A 14,972-nucleotide genomic window follows, 5' to 3' on the forward strand; every position below is an offset into this window, starting at 1 on the left:
GAGTTACTCACCCATTGTTGTTGAGGGTTTGCTTGTGGTGAACTGTCCTGAACCTGGACAAACAAAACCCAAGGTTAGAACTCTACTCCTTGCCTCCTCCCTGCTCCTGAACCCCTCAGCTGTCCTGAACCTGGACAAGCACAACCCAAAGTTAGAATTCTACTCCTTGCCCCTTCCCTGCATATCCTCCACACACACAGAGTTACTCACTCACAGTTGTTGAGGGCTTGCTTGTGGTGAGCTGTCCTGAACCTGGACAAACACAACCCAAGGTTAGAACTCTACTTCTTGCTCTCTGGGAGCGCCTCTGTTGTTGCTTGGGCAGAATTAAGCAGCAACCAATCTGCTTTTATAGCTGCATTATTGCAGATATTAAAGAAAAAAAAAAAAAAAGAAAAAAATGCTCCCCACACTCCAGGTAGTGCCAGCTTGAGTGGCTTGGTCCTGAAGCTCCAGTGTCACAATAAACATAAGAAAAAATTATGTGAAATCCAAGTGTTATTGAAACTAAAGATTCCTTTCCTCCTTCCCCCTTCCCCCCACTAAAAGAGGAGCTATTACTGTGACTTGAGGAGGTCACTGGGGTGAGAGAAGGATGAGAATCTTGTTTCTTGATCAGAAGGTTGGATTTATTGATATATGCTATATAATACATTATAACTATACTAAATAGAATAAGGAGAGAAGTTGCAGAGGCTTGCTAAGCTAAGAATAGAATAGAAAGGAAATCAATAATAAAGTTCTGTGTCTAGGGACTCTGTCCCCAGCTTGCTCTTATGATTGGCCCTTAATTAAAAACATAGAACATGAACCAATCACAAGTGCATCTTATTGCATTCTACAGCAGTTGACAATCATTGTTTACATTCTCTTTCTGGGGCTTCAGCTCCCCAGAAGATAGACAAATCTGAAAGAAAAGATTTTAATGAAAAAATGTCTGCGACAAGGAGCAATTCTTTCTTTTCTTCCCCTGTAAAAGTTCTGACCCGGAGTTGGTGTCAGGGAACTTGTAATGAAACTCGTGGGATCCGTTGAAACAAGAAAAGTTATGACAACTTCAACATTAGTACTAAAAGGGAAATGTACATTTTCTGACAAATAAAATTGCTCTACAAATAAATTAGGAGCTTCCAACCTACCTAGTGTTTGTCTATTTACATACAGAGGTGTATATATGTGTGTGTGTGTGTGTGTGTGTGTGTGTGTGTGTGTGTGTGTGTACATATTTACCCATGAACAAATGCCTGGGTAAATAAGCAGATATGTATCAGTGATTGTAAACTGCAAAACATTCTGGAAAAATGGAATGTGTATGTGTGATTGCTCCAACAGAAGTTCCACTTCATTGAGGATGCACCTGGCATTTCCAGCTCCCAAACAGTCTTTTTTCTTTTCCTCTCTGAATTTGCTTTAGCATCTCTGTTTACTATTTCTACTTTCTAAATTAAGACTCAAATATGTGAGTAGGATAATGATGTCTTTGACTGAAAACAATTCCCAAGTCACTGCAGGTACTGGATCCTGTACCTGTTTATAAGATTAAGGGCCAGAAGGAATAAAGTAGAAGATGCAGTAAGGATTTCTCTTAGTTTGTCACCCATCAGTTTTGTGGCCAGAAGCTGCTGATCACTGGCCATCACCAAATGACTTTTGTTAAGTATTCCTGCTCTCCCAGACCTAGTGCACAAACTTGCAGGAGGATTTCCCACCAATTTTTGATCAAAACTTGCTTATTTAGCAAATACTGTTAAGCTGAACTGGGCCATTCTGTTTACAGTGCATTTTGTGTCAGCAAATTTAGGGACACAATTTCTTTGGCAGAGAGAGAGAAGAGCAGTGAATAGATGGACTATTCTCACAGCTACTGCAGAGAAAAAAAAGCTTAATTCATACTATCACAGGTTTTCAAAGAGATACACACACACACACATATATATATGTGAAACCCAAGTGTTTCAATAACTTCAAAAGATATATATATATATACATATATATTTATATATATATAAAATATATAATATTATATATGTTATATATATTATATTTATATTATATAATATATAATCTAATATTATATAATATATATATGTGTGTGCATATACATATATATATATATTTATACCAACATATCTGTCTATACATTTACTACAGGATAACCAATTTAGAAGGAATTAAACATTCCAAGACATAAAACATACATGCATGCAGGAGCAAACAGTTCTAAGAAAACAGTTATCAGGGAGCTGCATCTTGAAAACTGCTGAAAAATTGTGGTTGCTACAGATGTTCCCAAAAGTGCATGCACAAGTTGACAGCAAAAAGGAAAACACAGGAGGATGACAGAAGCAGCAGTGATATAAGCACAATTACTAGAAAATTTCACTAAAGTTACAGGTTGAGATGGCAAAGGATGATTTTAGGGTCAGCAGAGCTATAACCCTTCATCCAGCAGGTGTAAATGTACCTGGTATGGTAAAATGTGGGTATATTGTGACATTTGGACTGAAACATAAAGAATAAGGAAGCAGGAAATATTAACAAAAATACAAAAATGACCTAAAGCAGACCCAAGGCCAAGGGAGAAGAAATTCACATCAGGAATATTGTTGGCATTCCAACCTTGGGTGCTGACAATTCTCAACTCCCTTTCCCTTTGCTTAGGAACCTCCCCCAGTCTCCAAATTTTGCTTGAGGATGATTAGCAACATTGAACTTAGGAGCAGGGGAGCATTAAGATAACATGCCAGAGGAAGGGACAGATAGGGATAAACCTGAATGTTAGCAGTTTAAACTGTATCTTTGGGAATAGACACAGTACTTGCACACTTTGGACTATACACCTTGGAAGGCCCGTAACCAGACTAACAGTAACTCTTTCATCACTGCGGCTGTAATTAGAATATCAATAAATACTTGTCTCCTATACTTATAGGGGCAGTTGTTTACCTTCTGCTCTGGTACCCTGTGCCCTGGAGAGTTTGTGTGTGATAATTTGAATCCAGTTTGTGTGTGACTATCTGCACCCAGTGCTATAAAGCACTTACTGTATTGTTTATCTCTCTTGCTGACTTTTGGCAGCTTTGTGAGACTAAATTTGTCTGCTTCGTGTCTTATCTATGTAAAACTTCCAGGGATAGTGGAAGAAAGTCTGTCTCTCAACATTGCTTAGTAAATCAATAACCACAACATGAGAGCAGGACTCCCCACCCTGATCTACCTCCCCAAATCTACAAAATCTTCAGCTTGCAGCTCAGCTGGTTAATGGAGACTCAGCCTTTGGTTTGATACTCTAATTAAGCTCCTACAGATTTTGTACAGACTACAGATCACTCAGTGCTTTCTCAAATAGTCAGAAATGGTGAAAGAAGTTAATTAGCACTGAATGGACCCTGGCAGTCAAGCCCCAGCTGCAACCAGTGCAGATGTACTAAGTTAGGTGAGCTGAACAGCAATTCTTGTTTTCCTTCATCTTGTATTGGTAACAAAAATTAGTGCCTGCTTTGAGAAAGATACTGACCTGATGAGGTTAAAGGTGTCGTTGTAGTAGGATTTTCAGCAGCTACTGGAAGAAAACAAGTTCATTATAAGCTTCCTTTATAGCACAGAGTCTAGTTTTAGATGACAGAAATAAAGATTAAAAAGAAATCAGCCATGACTATTTCTCATTGAATCACTGTCAGTGTCCTGCTTCCCTCCTTTTGCCTCATCCTGCTCCCAATCTTTTCTCAAACTCCATGATGTTACCAAGGAAGAAATATCCCAAAAATGAGTTGGAGTTATGAGGTTTCAAAGCCACTGCAGTTCCTTTTAGTCCTCAATCCCTACTGATTGTATTGCACACATAATGTCTTCACCTGGGAAATCTCTCTCAAGGCTTTTTACTCTATGGAGACTTGCAGGGCGCCTGTGTCTTAGAGAACAGTATTTAGAAGAGTTAAGTGAGTTAAAATTAACCTGGGATAGTTTACAAGAAAGAAAGTTACTTTTAATCACTGTGAAAACTCACTTCAAGCAAGTCATGCCTGTGTGACAGCTCTCTCCCTCTCTGAAATAGGAATGACTCTAGCAGAACATATTGAAATACACCATTCAAAAGTGCCTCATATGATTGTGATTGTTAATTAGTTACAATTATTTCATTGAAGCACTCCTGGTAGAATGGACAGGTGATTTCTCACATGAAAAGAGGCATTTCAATGAACCACAGCAATAAAAGTTTGACTACTTCAAAGTTCATCAGTGGATGAACCTTTTAAGAGGCTCTTAATTATTTTTTTTGTGGCATTTCTGAAGTGTAATGAGCAATCAATTTCCACAGTGTTGTGTGGTAATTTGTAATAAACAAGCAGTAAAGAGAACTAAATATGCCCAGACTCTGAATTTAGCCTTTGAATACTTGAAGTCCTTAGCAAAAAATGCAGCTTTTAGTATAGATTAAGAGACATGGCACAGCAGATTGCCACTCCTCAGTTTTTACTTAGTGGTAACTCCAGCAGGTCTTCAAATGTCAGCTTACCAACTTCTGCTTCAAAGAATTCAGATTGTTTTTTAACGTCATCCTCAGTGAAGGGCTGTTTTGAAGGTTTATTCAGGTAAAAAAAAAAAAAAGGATTCTCACTGATCTTGAAGGGCTGCCATTTAGACTTTGATATATTTTCTAGTACTTACATAAAATATCTGTATATTTGCAGAATTTAAAGCTACCTAGTCCTCAAAGCCCTGTTCCTTTCTCCACCACTTACATTTACCTAGGCTCTACAGGAATATGGAGCCTGTTCACTGGGTGCACTGCTCCCAAAGCAGTTTGTTTTCCTACAGGACATATTTTTCAGCAAATGAGTATTTACTCACTGCCACTCTGAGCCCTTCTCTCATTCTTTAGCAGAATAAAATTGTAACTGTATTTACATATGAAACAACATGGTTGGGGCTTAATTGCTTTAATTAGAGGGATAAAAATTACAAATATTATGCTTCATAAGAAGTGAAATTGAGTGGTTTTCAATGGGAAAACGCTACCTTGCCCTTTACTCCCTCCTTAGGGAATGTACACAATGCTGGTCATACTTTCTAGTAGAAAAGGTTGTAAATTCTTCTTTAAGCTGCTACTGAAAGTTATGGAATGTTGGAAAAGTAACAATCCAATTACTGTCTGGGAGACAAAACTTTCCTTCCTGCTACCTGTAGTTCTGAGGCATTTTTAGAATTAAAACCAAAAAATACCCGAAAAAACAACAAAAATGCAAACACAAAAAAAGAAATAAAAACCTCAAAAAAACCAACTTTCTAATATTACCTGTGATTTCTATGCTGTTCACATCAATTTTCAAAGTCTCGGTAGGGTTATTTGCAGTGACACCCAAAACCAGCTCATTTTTTATTTTCTCAACTGTTGCCATCTGGGTAAAATAAAGGGTGAGGATCACAACCACACTAGCAATACAAAACAGAGAAATTAATTAGTTATTCAAACTGATGAAAAAAATCTGCTATGCAACATCATCTAGACAATATTTCATTCTAACTCTGGTTCCAATGGCCAAGGCAGATTGATTTTTAAATATTGGCTGGCAAAGATGATATAAAGAAATATCTCTTAATCATCAGGCCAGTTTGAATCTTGGAAGAAACTTTGTTTTTTCTTTATCTACTCTTACTCTCACTATCAGAAAAAAACCCTACAAGACAACATTCATTTCAATTGCTGCAATAGAGCTGAAAACTAAAGAAATAGCTTTACTGTTGTTCAACAGGTCTGTTAGTCTTAGCCCTAAAATATTGAAGGTGAACCTGGAAGTATTACTAAAATTGTATAATATGGCAAAATATAATACAAAGTGACCATTTTTATAAAGAAAATCTGTGGATGCTGCATTTTTGCAGATCTGCTCTGTGATTGCCTGGATTCTCAAAAGGAAACAATGATGGCTGAAAACAGAGATATTTAGAAATTGTGGTTAAACTGCATTTAACTTCTATGACTTTTATCCAGAGTGTTTTGTTTGTTCTCTCCATCCTTTCTAGACACTATTATGAAGTTTTATATTTGCAGCTAGAGTAAGATAATGTTGAAGTATGACACTTGCCAAAGATAAACATTTTCTCCTTTACTTAAATTTAGGTGTAAACTTTTTTACTCTTAAACTACCCACTTGCAACTGACTCAGTAGTGCTCTTTGTAAGGAGTGATTAATCCTGTGATTTGTCATTTTGCTGAGCATAGTTTGTAGTTTGCAATATGCAGAAAAGCTCTCCTTCTTGCTTATTTCTGATAACCTCCAGGCCATGCTGAGCAAACAAAAGTTTTTATTGCTCTCCTTGTGACTCAGCAGCAGCGTTTCAAGGGTGAAATGCCAAGCAGATTGCCTGAAGGGGTAAACACTTTTTAAATGAAAAGAAAGTAAAGTCTGAGACAAAGTCATTAGATGGAGAAGTTAAAACAGATCCTTACTGTTGTATTAAAAACAAGATCCAAGGTTCAAACCCAGCAGATTTTCTGCAATTTCTATGATTGCTGTGTCAAGATACAGTGGTGGGATGAGTTCTGCCAACACAGATATTTACAGTGCAGATATCAAGATTCCCATTTTGGTTGATAGAAAGAAATAAGCTGTTCTTTGGCATAATTGGTCTCCTCCTAAAAGGTATCTAAATTGACCAGATGAGAAAACTAAAAACCCAGCACTTACAAAGGCAGCCTTGAACAAACCCCTCAGAGATGTCTCCATGTTTGATGCCCAGATTTTGATGAGAAGAGTCCCTTTCTTTGTGCAGAACCCAAATTTCCTGAGTGGATCTACCTACAAGGACAGCACTTTGGAAGTGTTGCTGCTGCTGTGCAGTTCATTCCCTTTATGTTATATAATCCTTCATGAAGTGATCATACTCTGCTTTCTAGCTAATAGGGTTATGTCCTCACTATTCCAGTCAAGATTGCTCCAATATTAATCTGCTTCCCATTACTTATTGATATTCATGGTCAGATAATATCCCAATATCTTGTTTGTGGTTTTTTTTTCAAGGACAATCATTCAAATAAACAAATCTCCTCTACATATTTATCAACTTTATCTACTTACACTGATATCGCAAGAACATGTGGTAGCACAAAACTATTGATCTGTTTTCATGTAATGTGTACTTTAATTTTCTGGGTTCACCTATGAGACAGCAAGTTATACCATTCATTTCCCAGGGTTCTTCAGTTCTGCTAGAGTCAATCTTTTATCCTCTGGTTTGTTCTTGCCTTTCACAGTGTGTCATTAGACTTCTCTTGATTTAAAACTTGAGTTGCTGGTAGTGACATGAGATCTGACCTCAGTTTAACAAGTTTTACATGAGCAAACTCATGTAAAACCTCACAAACCTATATCTTTTCCTTTCTAGATAGTTTCTTACCTCTCTCACTCTTCCATTTTTCTTTCTAAATCGACAGTCCCAGAGACTATCACCTTTTTAAAATCTAATCCTAAAGGAAGTTTTAAGAGAAAAGATGTCTTGAAATTTCATCCTCTTTAGAGGGCCTTATCTAAATTATAAAAATGTTTGGGTTTTGGCTTTTTTTTTTTTTTTAATCTATTCACAGTCCACAGAAGAACTGTCTAAATTACTAGTATCATTGTCTCTTGCCTATATTTTAAGTAAACTTTGTCATATACAATTACCTGGTCTCTGATGTCAATCTGTCATGATCATCTTCTGACCTCCTGTAGAAAAAAGAAAAACAATAAAAAAGAAAAACCACAACCAACACCACATGGTTCCCATTGGGATTAGAATGTTTTGGACACGATGGGAACACATCCTGGAATTGTGTAATAATGAGAAACAGTGTTACAGGTGTTTTGCTAAATCAGAACCTTATTAAGAGTAGTGAAGAAGGAATTAACAGCACAGACCTGGCTGTATAACTTTTGTCAGCAGGTCTTCAGTAGGACAACCTACACCTCAGAATATTGAAAATGAGCTTCACTAAATGAAGCAGATCTCAGTGTACCAAATTTATGGAATCTTTAGGACACAGAAGCTGCAGCGTTTCCTGGTGTCAAGTGACAGTCTTACTTGTTAAAGCCCTAAGGAATGTGAATTAAGTGGATCATAGGGACATATCAGTGCCTGAGCCTCCAGGCTTCGGCCAGGAGATCTCTAACCTGAAATTTGTTCTAGATGGCAAGGATCAGCATCCCTGCAAACAGCACCTTGGCAAAAAAAAAAATTCAGCAGTTTTTTGAAATATGGAATTTTTCTGAGTGGGCGTTAGGGCTCAGCCTTACTGGTTTGGTCGAGGCAGGGACTGCTTGAGAGGGAATTTCACCCAAGGAGACTGGTGACTGGTGTCAAACCGAGCACATTGGAAGATGTAAGATGTGAAAGGCATAATATAGGAGGTTCCCAAGGATGTCTTGATAATCAAGGTAAATACTTCTGAGAGAAATATCTAAGTAAGGACTTTTGACATTTATTTTCAAAGTTAAATTAAGCTGTACCTACCTGAACTGGGAGATTTCACATCTCTCAAACTTGTGTTTCAGATCACTTTCGTGAAAGATATTTTGTACCTATATGAGAAACAGGAATCTTGAACCAATACAATAATAGAAAACCCCCCCAAACTATATCATAATATTATAATAATAAATAATAATATATTAATAAAAATAATAATAATTAAATATTAATAATAAAGTAATAATAATTGAATATACACACATTCTCAAACCATAATCATGGTTTCAGCACTAAATAATTTTTTCTATACTACAAAAACAAAGTATTTCTTTGATGATTCACTGATTTTCTCAAATAAGGAATATATTGGGTTCTGACCAGGCTTAGGACCTGAAATAACCCTTTTTTGGAAAGAAAAAATATCAACAGCAGTTAATGGTAAGAAATTAATGTACCTACAAATAGTCTTGAATAAACCACAACCTGATAGGTTCTTACCAATTTTTCGACATCAAAGGCAAGGACTTTGAAATCAGCTGAGGAACTGTTTTGTAAGGTTGAAGTGAAAGATGTGCCAGAGACTATTTTTAATATTCCCATATAGCTATGAGTAATCTCCTCTGCTTCAACTAGATAATGAAAAAAAAAGGTGTTTTAATTATATAGAAATAAATGAAAAATATTACATTAGATTTTATTTCACACAGATCATCAATACAATGATTTCTAGGTTTTTTTTTACTGCTTTTTGATCAGAGATGTTCTGCCTAGAAAAAAAGACTTTTCAATGTTTACAACAGTTGTATTGGTAATCATATTTTTATGAATTCTATTTGCCCTTAGCTCTCATTACTTTCAGTTTTGTTTTAGATGCTGTTTTCCTGCAACACTGAGTGCATAAAGGATACAATGATATGCCCAGTTCTGTCCAACACAAGGGACAGAGATAAATGAGAAGGCAAATAGGGAATTATGAGTATTTTGTATGTTCTGGATAAAAAAATATTATGAATTATTGCCTCACATTTTATGTATTTTTGCCCTTTTTTATATGCATATGCTGGTTTCAATGACAGCACTGGAAACATCCAGTGTCAGAATAGTGAAATTATTTTTGACCTGACCTTTTTCACCAATACATACATGAAATTCTGGGAGAATTTATAAAGAAATTAGACAACTGATCCTTGCTGCAAACTTAATCTTGATTTTAATATGCTACAGGACATGAGGTATACATAAAGGAATTCATTATACATTAAAAAATTATTTCTTCATTGCGTAACATACTGGAAACTCTCAGAAAATATCTGAATTAAAGTTGATTGATAGGAAATGCCTTTTTCTTACTGGCTGCAGTACCAGTGGTATTTTAGGTTGTGTTTGAAGGCATTAACATCAAAGCAAGTTTTAAGACAAAAGCAGATGTCAGAGACGAAAATATTATCGTTCATGGCTTAAACATTGTTATAAAGAAGTTTTGCCCATTATGGCAAAACAGCATAAAGAGGCTGTGACCACCAAAGCCCTCTCCTCCCTGAGGACACCCCCTAACAGGAACCTGGGCATTCCCACCTGGCCCAAATGAACATTAATCCACTGGATTCTGTGTTTTTCAAGAAACCCTCACCACCAAGAAGATCAACAAGATGCCATCAGGATCCATGGAGTTGATATTTTCTACTTAATCTTTCTCCATCTTACTCTCCCCTCCCAAGCCCCTCTTTCCTATTTCTTCCTTTTTATCTCATACTTATTTACTGTTAGATAAAACCCACACTATTGACTTTGGCATACGGCCTCATTTGCATTTTAATTTGGGCAGAGGCATTTCTAATAAATTTAATAACTGAATCATAACAGCAGATAAGCAATAAATACTACAATGAACAGTTTATTATGGAAGGCATAGCATAGTGACACCAAGTGAATATCAACTAATAATAGCAGACTGCTTTGATCTTCTTTGAAAGCTGGTCTTTAAAACAATTGAAAATCTGTTTAAAAATGTTTCTGAATAGCAAAAGCCTTTCAAAATTATATATCAACTACAATTAAAAATATGTTCTAATCATATTTTTTAAAATATTTTCCTATTTTTCTTCTAAAAACAAAGTCATTAAATAAAAGCCTGTCTCTAGATTCAATAATACACCTTTTTATTTTATTGGAGTGTGATAACATTCTGGTAAGAAGGTAAGAAAGTTGGTGCAGTTTTTAAAATCTGGAAACAAAACCAATGGCAACTGAAGGAACAAGCATGATATTTTGACATAATGTTTTTGGTTGACATTTAACAAATGTCTTACAGAAAGTTTAGTCTTCATGAAAATTTAGCCATCAGAATGAAATAGTGTGGGTTTTTGATTAATAAATCAGCAATGTAGCACAATATTTCTTCAGCAACAAAAATCACTTTGAGACTCTCTCTAGTAGCTCCATATCCCTCACATGTTTTGGAGCCCTGAACTGAATGCAGTCCTCCAGATGTGGCCCTTTCACTTATATACACATGATTTCTTAACCAAAATTTTAATTCCATTTAAAAATCATGAAACATTATATCTATCTATCTATCTATCTATCTATCTATCTATCTATCTATCATATATATCAATATATATAATATATATAAAAATATAATAAATATATTTCAATATATATATATCAATATATATATTGATATTTTAATTTAGTTTGCTTTGAGTATCAGTAATGGACTTCTTCCATTACATTCAGAGCACTGAATAAAGACTAAGAGTGACTTTACATGGGGCAAATAAACTGACGGATGCAGGAACTCTCTCATACCAATAAATGACTTAAAAATATTTTTTAAATAAAAAAATTAATATATTCCAAGGGATGGGCCCCACAAACTTTAGGAGATTATTAGCCTTTCAGTGGATTATTTGTATTCTGATTCAAAAAAATTTCTCTGTTTTCCATATTACCTTCACTAGTTGAAGAATATGGGGGAATAATCCAAGCTTTATGGCTTGGATAGCATCTTAGGAATCTTTTCCAAAGCCTATACCATGAAAATTATTTTATATATCTTCAGAGTATGATTATAGAGCTTGGTGTTTCCCCCTATTTTGTTCACATCATTTTTCAGGGGAGGAAAACACAGTAACCCTAAAACACCACTTCCCCTGCCCCCAGCATTAAAAACATAACATGAAATAAAAAACCAAAAAATCAAAAAAAACGAAAACAAACAAAAAAACCCCAACAACAAAACAAACAAACAAAAAACCCCCTACAATTTTAAGAGCAATGTCTTCAAAGTCTAAGGAATTCCTAGAAGTCTGTAGCTATAGGTTGGCCACTTACCTCGTTCCAACTCCTGGATAGATAACCAAGAAAGTACAATCAGTCCAACACAAACACACACAAAAATTGCAAGCAGAGAAGCAAAGAAAATCTCATAGCTACTAGGAGAAATATATTTCTCATCAGATGGTTTTTTCAGCTTCATTTCTGTCTCAAAAACTTGTGTGAATTAAGGCCTGAAAGGACACAGCTTGAGAAGGAAAGTAATAATCCACACAAAGAGATATTTATAGGAGTTGCTTGTAAATTAATTACATCATAAAACTTCACTGACACAGGTTTTTACAACATTCTGAGCAGTCATAATCATGCACAGGATATGCAAATAAGAAGAAAAGAAATCCAGTCAGAGGGGAAGCACTGAAGACACTTGTCTCAGATAAAACACAAGCAGACCCACAGAAATGTAAGGTAGGTCACTGGATTGGCACTATTTCTTGTAATTTGATATTTTTAAGTGACAATATAAAATATTGCTGCCAAATTCATTGCTTATACGGTTTTCTTTTGATAATTCCTCACAAGGGTAATTACGAGGCAACACTGAAAGCTGTATCTTTCCTCATTCTGCTTAGAAAGTTCTTTTAAAAGTAATTTCATTTATAAAGGAAATGCTGGGAAATGAATTGTTTAGTAATGTGCCATAGCTCAGCAACATGTTCAGCACTGAGCAGTAATTCAGCAGCACAAATTTAATCTGTGTAAGACATGGTTCTTTGACCACAGAACTGGAGAACTAATCAGAGAAGGTATTGTGAAATGCGTACTTGTTTTGTATTTTCTTGCCAGGCATAAATGTGCCATGGGATGCAAGTCCTTGATAAAGTGCTGTGGAGGGTGAGAGCTGCAGCTGTAGTAGAGCAAGAATAAATTAAACAGGCGGTGTAGTAACCAATTTTATCATTTGTTTATAAATCTAATCTGTCAAAACTTTTGAGATTCAGAAAAGTAAAGCCATACAGATTCTATGTTTTGAGCCCTGGAAGTTGCTGTTTCTGACTCTCAATCGGAGTGCTAAACCCAGATTTGTGGCATGACACTCTTCCTTGTGGAGAATCTGGGCACACCAGCCACATTCCTGCCTGTCAAAGGAAAAGGAAACTTCTGAGCCAATCTTTGGAAGAGAGAAGCTCCACCTATCTGTTAATTGACAGAAATGGAGATAATATAAATTGGGAAGAAATGAGAAAGTCTTGAAATGAGGTTCTTGGACGACATAGCAATTCTCTGTCCATATTTCTTCACTAGTCTGAGAACTAGTCCCTTGTGTTACTCTTTGAGAACAATGGTATTTGAAAGAATTGCCATTTGAAAGGATATAAAGCACTAAATCACATTCAAAATATTGTCCTGACAGCAGGAACCTCAATTTAGTGTAATATCATACCATAATGAAAGCAATATAGTAATATTTCACCTTACTAAAAAGAAATAATTATTTGCTTAAACCCAAAGTTTTTAAAACAAAATTCAGTGCAGCTTAATCATACTGCCCTTACAGAGCAAGGGAAAACTGAGTCTGGATCTTGCAAATGGATTACTCTGGGTCAACATGCTAGACAGAGTGGGAATTGCTTTTGTATATATTGTATCTCACAGACACACACATATATGAATACAAATGTGTGTAGATATAGAGGCATACTTATGACCAGGTCATGTTTGTAGTGCTGAGCTCTGCTGAACTGTTCCATAGTGGTGTCTTTGTAACTTTTTGTGCTTTCTCAGCAATAATTTTGATAGCCTTCATTTTTAAGGGGTTTAAGTTTCGACATCTTTCTGAACACTGAGTCTATCACACAAATGGAGGATGTCTCTAAATAATTCACTTTGCCCAGCTACACATATTAGGTTATCCCACACCTAGCAGGGTTGTGCCATTGCAGGGAGTAGGGGAAGGCTGTGAAGAGGAGGGAGTGACAGAGAGCTGTTATGGACTGACCACAAGCTGACTGACCATGGTTTAGTCCTGCATTATTCCTAACCAAATGTTTTTTGTCACAAATCTGAGGAAATTTGTGTTGATGGACTTGTTTGCCATATTTTGCATAATTTATCTGTTTGTATCATTGACACTATATATAATTAATAAAAGACAAACATTTATTACCCAAAGATGCCTCTGCATTTTAAATTCTGAATTAATGCTCTAATGGTGAAGAGATTAGCCCAGAAGATTAAAAACTGTGGCCACTTACAATTCATACAGATTGATTAGTGTCTGGCCAAAGACATAGCTTAACATAGGTAGTCTCAAGTTGGAGTTGTGACTCCTGCAAATGAAGTCATTTGCTAAACAATTTTATCTGCCAATAAGGCCATGGTAGCAATAATTAATAGGCAAGCCATGGACACTGAGCAAATAGTAATTAAAAGTGAGTTCTTGGATTAATTGGTTTGCAAAATATTATAGTCTGTACTAGTATGAGCTGGTTATAAGTTCTAACAGCAGAAGAACCCACATTTCATTTATAAATGAATGCATTTCCACATTTTCATTTGTAAACCTTCAATATGATGGGAGCAGAATTCAACAGTGAGCCAATGCTTGCTTGCCAGCAGTCAGGAATTACAGAAGCAAAGAAGTTTGTACTGAAAGGACCCTATGACAACCATCTGCTTGAGACAGGGTTTACTGAAATTAGATCAGGCTGTTCAGGGCCATGTCAAGGCAAGATCTGAATACTTCCAAGGTGGAAGACTCCATAAACACAATGCATCGACTCCCTCCATGGTGATTCTCTTCTCCCCTCTGTGTCTTATTGGAATATCAGTTGTGCAATTTGTGTTTGTGGCCTATTGGACTTTCCCTTTGCAATTCTGAGAAGAGTCCATTTGCCTTCCCTGCAATCATCCCTCAGATATCTGAAGGCAGCAATTTGACATCCCTATCAGCTTGTCAGGCTCAATCAGTGCTGGGACATTGGGTTATTTGTCCCAGATGCTGGAGTTTGGATTTGCTGACCTTGGTTGAACATTGTGGAATTTATTCCAGGCCATTTCTATGCCTTTTAATGACAAGCACATCCTGTGACTGCAAACTGCCCTCTAGACATTGACTTAATTCTCTTCTACTTTTAGTCCTCATATAATTTTCTTGTTCATTCTTCTTCTGCAGTCTTAGTTGCATTTTTTTTTTAATTTTTTGCACAATCCTAAAATTTGTTTCTCACTTTAATTTCTTTTGT

General features: G+C 36.0%; 1 protein-coding gene across 1 annotated transcript in view; it reads right to left on the reverse strand.

Annotated features, from left to right (window-relative positions):
- The window catches only part of TMPRSS15 (transmembrane serine protease 15), a 51,614-nt gene extending 39,685 nt beyond the window's left edge, over positions 1-11,929 (reverse strand). Inside the window, exons 1-8 of the mRNA XM_058824669.1 lie at positions 11,785-11,929; positions 8,947-9,077; positions 8,491-8,558; positions 7,665-7,706; positions 5,297-5,433; positions 3,518-3,562; positions 2,465-2,502; positions 211-316 (exon numbers count right to left, since the gene is read on the reverse strand). Of these exons, the coding sequence (XP_058680652.1) occupies positions 211-316; positions 2,465-2,502; positions 3,518-3,562; positions 5,297-5,433; positions 7,665-7,706; positions 8,491-8,558; positions 8,947-9,077; positions 11,785-11,929 (712 nt within the window). The remainder of the gene's footprint in view (positions 1-210; positions 317-2,464; positions 2,503-3,517; positions 3,563-5,296; positions 5,434-7,664; positions 7,707-8,490; positions 8,559-8,946; positions 9,078-11,784) is intronic.
- Between the last annotated feature and the right edge of the window lie 3,043 nt (positions 11,930-14,972).

Source organism: Ammospiza caudacuta, chromosome 2 (assembly GCF_027887145.1).
Source record: "Ammospiza caudacuta isolate bAmmCau1 chromosome 2, bAmmCau1.pri, whole genome shotgun sequence".
NCBI lineage: Eukaryota > Metazoa > Chordata > Aves > Passeriformes > Passerellidae > Ammospiza > Ammospiza caudacuta.